This window comes from Gadus macrocephalus, chromosome 7, assembly GCF_031168955.1.
Source record: "Gadus macrocephalus chromosome 7, ASM3116895v1".
Lineage (NCBI taxonomy): Eukaryota > Metazoa > Chordata > Actinopteri > Gadiformes > Gadidae > Gadus > Gadus macrocephalus.
Genome location: NC_082388.1, coordinates 4,453,603 through 4,462,049, shown reverse-complemented (window position 1 = coordinate 4,462,049; position 8,447 = coordinate 4,453,603). Strand labels below are relative to the sequence as shown.

Genomic DNA, 8,447 nt, shown 5'->3' with positions numbered 1-8,447 from the left:
GATGTGTTAAAACACAAATATTGATGTATCTAAACAAAAACATCTACTGGATGACTCCCAAAACATGTGTGTATCTCCGGCCAGGCATTCAGGGGGACGACAACCTGGGCTCCATGCTGGTTGGCACGGTGATGAGGAAGGTCAAGTCGCGCACCTGGAAGAAGCAGCGGTACTTCAAGCTGCAGGAGGACTGCATGACCATCTGGTACAAGTCCAAGAAGGCCGGCAAGCCGCACTCCACGTGTGAGTGGGGAACAGCATAACCATCTTCAGAAGGGAGCTAAAGGCAAATGGGATTTGTTTGGGTATCAATCTCGGAAAACTATTTATATATCTATACCTCTATCTCAATATATATATAATTCTTTATATTTATTATTATTATTGTTATTTATTTATTTTCAATCTTGGTAACTTATTATTATTTATATCTATATACATATGTATTTTTTTTAAATTACATATATTCTTCTGCTTGGTAACTTATGGATGTTTCCTTTTTATAGAACTCAACTCAAAAGTGCGGCCGGATATATTTTTTAAAAATTTAATTTAACATTTATTTAACGTCTCATTGAGATAAAAATCTATTTTTCAAGAAAGCCCTGGCCAAGACGGAAGCATAGAACGTATGACGTACAATGTATTTTTATGAATGTGTATGAATGTGTTAATGTGTGTACCGTCTTCACCACCGTCTTCACCTGGAAGGGGAGGGAGGGGGAGGGGAGAGAGAGAGAGAGGGAGAGAGAGAGAGAGAGAGAGAGAGAGAGAGAGAGAGAGAGAGAGAGAGAGAGAGAGAGAGAGAGAGAGAGACATGTTCTATGAACATCCTTACTGTACCGCCAGAGATATATTGTCATTTCGTCATTTCGCTTTCCTCTGATAAATGGACGTATTGTAAGTGGCTTGCACACTGATTGGTTACAAGCAACAGGTGTGCAGCATCCCCCGGCCCCAGAGTCCAATTAGGCTCAGACCAGGTGAGGCTGCTGGGACCAGACATCTCTTTCTCTGAGTGAATTGGAGATGTCTCAAGGACCAGTGACTAAATGACCAGTATCCTTTAGTCACTGGTACTGGTTTATAACCAGTATCGTTCACACACTGGGGTGGGGATGGGGGAGGACCAGTATCCTTCACACACTGAAAACCAGTACTATACTGGTTTACTAACCAGTATCCTTCACACACTGGGGGGGGGAGCAGGAGAGGCTGGATCAGTATCCTTCACACCATGAAAACCAGTAGGATACTGTGTGAATGGGTGTGTGAATGGGTGTGTGAATGTGTCTATCAATGGGTGAACGTGTTTATGAATGGGTGAATTAACGGGTGTATGAAAGGGTGAATATGTGTCTGAACGGGGATGACCCTTGAAAAAGTTAAAAGTAATTACTTAATAATTAATATTACTTAATAACCAAGTAATATTAATAATTATACTGCAGTGCTCTAACCGTTGCCCTCCCCCCCTGGTCAGTCTCGGTGGGAGACCTGGAGGGGGTCCGCGAAGGCCACCAGTCGGAGGTGCTGCTGAGCCTGGCCGACGAGTTCCCCCCCGACCGCTGCTTCACGCTGGTGTTCCGGGGTCGCCGCGGTAACCTGGACCTGGTGGCGGACTCGGCGGACGAGGCGCGGTCCTGGGTGCGTGGCACCAGGAAGCTCATGGAGAGCCTGGAGAGCATGGGGGAGCGGGAGAGGCTGGACCAGTATCCTTTACCAGTGAAAACCAGTAGGATACTGGTTTACTAATCAGTTAATTAATTTACCCAATCACACATCCACCCATTAACGAATACATTCAACCATTCACACACCCATTCACCCACCAATTCACACATTAATTCACCCATTCACCCACCCATTCACACATTCATTCACCCATTCACCCACCCATTCACACATTCATTCACCCATTCAAGCATCCACTCCCCCCGCTCTCCTTAACCGCGGCCCGCAGGTGGATCGGGGACTGGTTCAAGAAGGCAGACAAGAACAAGGATGGACGCATGAACTTCAAGGAGACCCAGGACCTGCTGAGGATGATGAACGTGGACATGAACGAGCAGCACTGCCACAGCCTGTTCACGGTGAGGAGGAGTCAGTCAGTGGGTCGGTGAATGGGTGAATGGGTGTACGAATGGGTGAATGTGTGTATGAATGGGTGTATGAATGGGTGAATGTGTGTATGAATGAGTAAACGAGTGTATGCATGGGTGAATGTGTGTGAATGCATGAACGAGCACCACAGCCACAGCCTTTTCACCGTGAGGAGGGAACACAGCCAGTGTGTGTGTGAATGGGTGAATGTGTGTGAATGGTAAACGAGCAGAACTGCCACAGCCTCTTCACGGTGGGGGACCACAGTCAGTGTGGGTGAATGGGTGAATGGGTGTATGAATGGGTTAATGTGTGTATGAATGGCTGAACGAGCAGCACAGCCACAGCCTCTTCACGGTGATGAGGAACCACAGTCAAAGTCAAAGTTAACTTTGTCGTCAAGTTCAAAAGGTGTGCTAGACATACTTTAGAAATTGTGTTTATCTCCAACCCCCCCCCATTCGATCTACTGGATTGACGACAACAAGTTCAAGTTCTTAATTTAGTCAAATGCACAATTAACATGGAGGAACAGTTATTGCTGGCAATGAACTTAAAGTTTTCAAAGCTAAGCTGGTTTAAGTGTTAGCTTCATGACCGTCTTCTCCCCCCTCTCGGCCCCCAGATGGCGGACCGGTCCCAGACGGGCACGCTCTTGGACGAGGAGTTTGTGCTCTTCTACAAGATGCTGACCAAGCGCGACGACGTGATGCGCGTCTTCCAGGATTTCTCGGGCGACGGCCAGAAGCTGTCGGCGGCGGACCTGGAGGACTTCCTGCGCGAGGAGCAGCTGGAGGCGGAGGATGCCGCGGGCCACGCCGCGAGGATCATAGAGACGTACGAGCCCTCGGACGCAGGTGAAGGAACATCGGGAAAATCGTGCAAAACACGAAAAAGTTGTTTTTATTTTATATATGTTATACTTTTTTCATGCTTAAAAAAATGTTATCTATATGAAAAAAATAAAAGGTGGACAACTGCAGAGTTGAACTGAAATCGGGTTTTGTTCAGAACACTAAGCAAGATTATAGAAGATTTATCTTGAGCACAAATTTCTGAACATAACTCGGGTTGCTATATGTCTAGCTTCAAAAGACACGGGGGTAAAGATGTTACTATTGAAAACTGAAGAGCTAATCAAGAATGCTCCCTGTCCCTTATCTTAAATCATCAATCGAAAACCACAAGCCAAATTACAAAATTGCGTCTCTCGGAATTTTTGAGAACCTTTTGTATCAATGGATACGAATGGATCCGCGTAGAGCGCGTACCAAAGGCTCAGTCCTTACCGCAGTGACCTGGGTTCGATTCCTGCCAGTGGTCATTTGCTGCATGTCTATCGCCCATATTTCTTGCCTATCTCACTCTATCATAAAGAAAAGAAATGCAAAAAAAATGTAAAAAATAAAAAAATGGAAATCAACAACGAAAAATTCTGTATTTTCAAATCATCACCCAAAAAAATGCAAAAGCCCCTCTGGCCTTCCCTTACCTGCCGTCATTCAGACACCCAACTCACAATGATCTAATCTCTCCACGTCTCTCAGCCAAGCAGCTCAACGCCATGACCTTTGACGGCTTCCTGATGTACCTGGGCTCGGCGGAGGGCTCCATCCAGGACCCCCGGTGGCGCGGTCTCTTCCAGGACCTGGACCAGCCGCTCTGCCATTACTTCATCTCCTCCTCGCACAACACCTACCTGATGGAGGACCAGCTCCGGGGCCAGAGTAGCGTGGAGGGCTACATCAGGTGCCTCCATCAGACCAACACTCCCAACACTTTCACTTTCACTTTAACTTTTAGTATCACATTCAGTTTCAGTTTCACTGAGCACTTTCACTGACGCTTTCACTTTCACTTTCACAACACAGACACGATGTGTTACCTTGGCTTTCTACCTGCTACGGAACATGAGTGAGGGAGTAAGGGGGTGTGGGAGTGAGGCAGGGAGGGTGGGAGGGAGGGAGGGAGTGATAGAGTTAGGGAATGAGTCAGTGAGGGAAAGAGGGATCGAGGAAATGGGTGTGGGAGGGAGTGAGTGAGTGAGTGAGTGAGTGAGTGAGTGAGTGAGTGAGTGAGTGAGTGAGTGAGTGAGTGAAGGAAGGAAGGAAGGAAGGAAGGAAGGAAGGAAGGAAGGAAGGAAGGAAGGAAGGAAGGAAGGAAGGAAGGAAGGAAGGAAGGAAGGAAGAAAGGAAGGAAGGAAGGAAGGAAGGAAGGTAGGAAGGAAGGAAGGAAGAAATGAAGGGAATGAGTGAGGGAGGGAGGGAGGGAGGGAGGGAGGGAGGGAGCGTAGCGTAGCGTATCAATGGCCCTATGATGTGAGGGGTGGGTGGGCGGGGCTTAAGAACCATGTCCCCCCCCAGGGCCCTGACGCGGGGCTGCCGCTGCGTGGAGGTGGACTGCTGGGACGGGCCGAACGGAGAGCCCATCGTGTACCATGGCCACACCTTCACCTCCAAGATCCTCTTCCGGGACGTGGTCCAGGCCGTGGACAAGTACGCCTTCAAGGTAGGCCCCGCCTTCCTCCTCCCACCGTCCGGTTTTAAGCAAAGTTGAACCCCAATCAATTCGACTTTCAGGGTCACTGTCAAGCCCCAGGCTGGACTCATTTCCACTACACCGGAGGGGTTGCAATTCATATTTTGCTTCAGGCAGAAAAAGGCAGGACACTAGAGAAGAGAAGGGGTTCCTTCCGTCCTTTGTGTATATGTGTGCACTGTGCAGTATTTACTGTACAGTACTGTACAACCTCCCCGTCGCACTCCTTCAGTGCCGGTCACGAATGACCATTGCCTCCCCGCTCTCATTGTGCTCAGCTGGCACTTAGCAACAAACCCCACCTCGTGCTGCATGGTGTATTAATGAGGGCAAACAACGGCATCTATGCTATCGATAGCATCTCTGCTAGCCTAGGCTCGGCCCAGAGGCCATCCTGCCTGGAACCTGTCAATGGCTTATCAATAGACCCACGTTGTCAATTGTGTATCAATGCCCCATGTTATCAATAGTGAATCGTTCATTCACCCATTAATTCATTATTGTATCAATGGCCCCATGTTGTCAATAGTGTATGAATAGCCTGCAGTGCCAGCCAGGAAAAAGGCACTCAGGGGCCCTTGCCACATCCAGGTTCCCACCAGGTAAATCCCAGGTCGCCCAGGGGCTGGGATATTTTTCCATCTTCAGACCAATATCCCGGCCCATGAAGAACTCGTGTTTACCTGCAACCCCAGCGTTTCGGCCCCGGCCTCGCCCCTCAATTAAGGGTATTACTTACACCCCGCTGTGATAATGGGCGGGAGTGTTCAATTACCTCCCTCCCTCCCTCCCTCCCTCCCTCCCTCCCTCCCTCCCTCCCTCCTCCCCCGCTATCCCTCCGTTCCACCATGCTCCAATGACAACATCCACCTTCCACCGCTAGCTCAGGAAGTAGAGCAGTTGACTGATAAACTGAAGGTTGCCTAGCTGTCGAGGTCGAGGTGTCCCTGAGCGAGACGCCTAACCCTTGGCTGCTCCTGACCCAGCTGTCTGTCGCCCTGAGGGGTCGGACTCGGACCCCTAAGCGTCTGCTAAACGCCCGAAATGTAACACAGAGGTTTTCATGGCTTCCACGACCCCAATGCAAACCCGTGGAGAAGTGGACGCATTATTTACCGTTTTACACACAGCGGCTGCATGAATGAATTGAAACGCAAACTGCAATCATCCTGTGCAGGTCTGCTCGTGACTCGTCCTCCAGCATGCGTTGAAGGTGAATGAATGGTTGCAAGTCGCTTTGGATAAAAGCGTCTGCAAAAAATGATATATTAAAAGCATCCACCTCCTCCCCCCTACTCCCCCAGGCCTCGGACTACCCGGTGATCCTGTCCATAGAGAACCACTGCAGCGTGGAGCAGCAGAGGACCATGGCCCAGCACCTCAACCACATCCTGGGGGACGCCCTGCTGCGGAGCCCCCTGGAGGGAAAGGGCCTGACGGGGCTCCCCTCCCCCGAGGTGAGTGGCAGCGGCGGCATCAGGTGGCCCAGAAGGTGGAGCTTGCTCGGGTTTGCTGGTTCGATCTGTTTGCTGGTTCGATCTGCGGACCCGAAAGATATCTTTGAATGGAAGTACTCGACTTTGCTATGTGACAGATTTATTAATAGGGTTACATTTTTTGACTTACTATACTGAATTTGAAGGGTGGGGGGTAACTCTAGTGGTAAGGGTACTTGACTCCCAGCTGAAAGATGGAAGGCTGCTAGTTCGATCCCCGGCTCCTCCTAGCTTAGTGTTGAGGTGTCCCTGAGCAAGGCACCTCCTCCTGACTGCTCCCTGAAGGTTGCTAGTTCGATCCAAGCAATATATCTTTGTTGGTACAGTATGGATGCTCATAGTATTGTGAGTGCCAAGCACTCACAATCACTAGGTTAACCCATTCCCAGTATACAACAGAGATAGCTAGGATAAGATATTACACAACCAGGATTAATAAGTATGACATACAATGCGTACATTAAGTTCCAGGACGTACAAACATACCAATAAGTAGAAGGGTGGGAGGGGGAGGCTATACAGAGTCTAGGTGAACTCTGAACAGGTGAGTCTTGAGTCTTTTGCGGAAGCTGGTGAGTAACTCAACGCAGCATCTGCGGCTAAGCCACAACCCGGTCCACCCTAGTCAGCAGGGAGCAGCTCTCTCTCGCTCTCTCTCTCGCTCCCTCTCTCTCCCTCTGCTCTCTCCCTCCCTCCCTCTCTCCCTGTGTCGTGACCCAGAGAACAGACTCACTTTCTCCCTGTGGGACGGTTGCTGCTACGACACCGCCTCCCTCCAGCACACTAGCACCCTCCAGCACCCTAACACCCTCCAGCACCCTAACTCCCCCCTCCCCCCTTTGGTCATCTGATCGGCCCCGACATGCGGAGGCACGGCCGCGCTGAATTATTAATGGAGCCACTATCGCCTCACCGACGCAGACGCCAAGGAATATGAACAGCCCGATTACACCGCGCTCACTTTATTATCTTGATTGGGTTCGTTAAGACCTATTAGGTTTAGATGACCGTTAGGATAACTTATGGGGGGCAGGGCTCTCTCAATCCCTCTCTCTCTCTGTCTCTGTCTCTGTCTCTGTCTCTGTCTCTGTCTCTCTCTCTCTCTCTCTTTCTGTCTCTGTATCTCTCTCCCCATCCCTCCCTCTCTCTCTCTCTCCGTCTCCCTCTCTCACTCTGTCTCTGTCTCTCTCTCTCTCTCTCTCTCTCTCTCTCTCTCTCTCTCTCTCTCTCTCTCTCTCTATCTCTCTCTCTCCCCCATCCCTCCCTCTCTCTCTCCCTCTCCCTCTCTGTCTGTCTGTCTTTCTCTCTCTCTCTCTCTCTCTCTCTCTCTCTCTCTCTCTCTCTCTCTCTCTCTCTCTCTCTCCATCCCTAGTTGAAGTCCATTTAACGTAATTATGTCAATGTAGGCCCTGTCAAATGTATTGTTAACAGTACTTGCTTACCACAAAGGCTCAGAAAAACAGAGGTGTAGGCCGAACCCATTTAACCCGCAGTAACAAATGCCGAATTTAAAGTGTGTTGATTCATATCTGAGGGCCCCAACGTGTTGCTGATAGCTGCAAAGACTCACAAAGACCCTCTCTTGATTTGAACTTTATTTCAGTTCAGTTCAGATAAGTTCAGTGCTTTACAGCACTGGGGAAGATGCAAACACAACATATAAAAAGACATGAGACAAAACAACCCGACAAAATACAAACAATAAAATAAAAGACCACTGTACGTTAATATAAGTCTATTCCGTCCAAATTCTTCAAAAATAATGCACTTTCGTTTTCAAGTGTTTTGCAAAAATATGGAAACATGGAATTACCTACAATTCGGAAACGGATCGTCATTGACGTTTTTTTCCGTTTCTCTTTGACCAGGAGCTGAAGGGGAAGATTCTGCTGAAGGCCAAGAAGATCGGGGGTCTGGAGGAGAGGGTCGGAGGTCTCACTGAGGACCCCCTCACCGGCGAGGTCAGCGACGAGGACGAGGCAGCAGAGATCGACGACGAGCACTCCCACCGCGAGACGTTCCGCCGAAAGACCAAGGTAGTCGATCTCGATCCGTGCCGATACTGGTATTGAAACGTAAACGTCAAGGGAGGTTAGCACGTGCTCGACAAGCATCAAACATATATCATATACAATTGCATGGCCGATGTTCATATGCAGGTCAAAGTCTTTTGGTTTTGAAATTATCTATCACGCTGCTGTTGATCGATTTCCTGCTGGATATGCATCAGCTCCATCACAGGAAGTGCATTAGAGATACATTTGGTTGTTCATTTTCGTTTATTTGTCTGAGCGTCAGGCTTATTACGAT

The 8,447-nt window shown here is 49.1% G+C and overlaps 1 protein-coding gene and 1 long non-coding RNA gene across 2 annotated transcripts in view; both read left to right on the top strand.

Moving 5' to 3' along the window:
- The window catches only part of LOC132460771 (uncharacterized), a 182,256-nt gene that overhangs the window by 14,426 nt on the left and 159,383 nt on the right, over nt 1-8,447 (top strand). The gene's annotated exons all lie outside the window — the stretch shown is intronic.
- Nucleotides 1-8,447, top strand: part of plcd4a (phospholipase C, delta 4a) — a 36,803-nt gene that overhangs the window by 5,382 nt on the left and 22,974 nt on the right. Inside the window, exons 3-10 of the mRNA XM_060055467.1 lie at nt 85-243; nt 1,484-1,712; nt 1,964-2,093; nt 2,729-2,960; nt 3,651-3,852; nt 4,467-4,611; nt 5,946-6,098; nt 8,006-8,173. Coding sequence (XP_059911450.1) covers nt 85-243; nt 1,484-1,712; nt 1,964-2,093; nt 2,729-2,960; nt 3,651-3,852; nt 4,467-4,611; nt 5,946-6,098; nt 8,006-8,173 — 1,418 coding nt within the window. The remainder of the gene's footprint in view (nt 1-84; nt 244-1,483; nt 1,713-1,963; nt 2,094-2,728; nt 2,961-3,650; nt 3,853-4,466; nt 4,612-5,945; nt 6,099-8,005; nt 8,174-8,447) is intronic.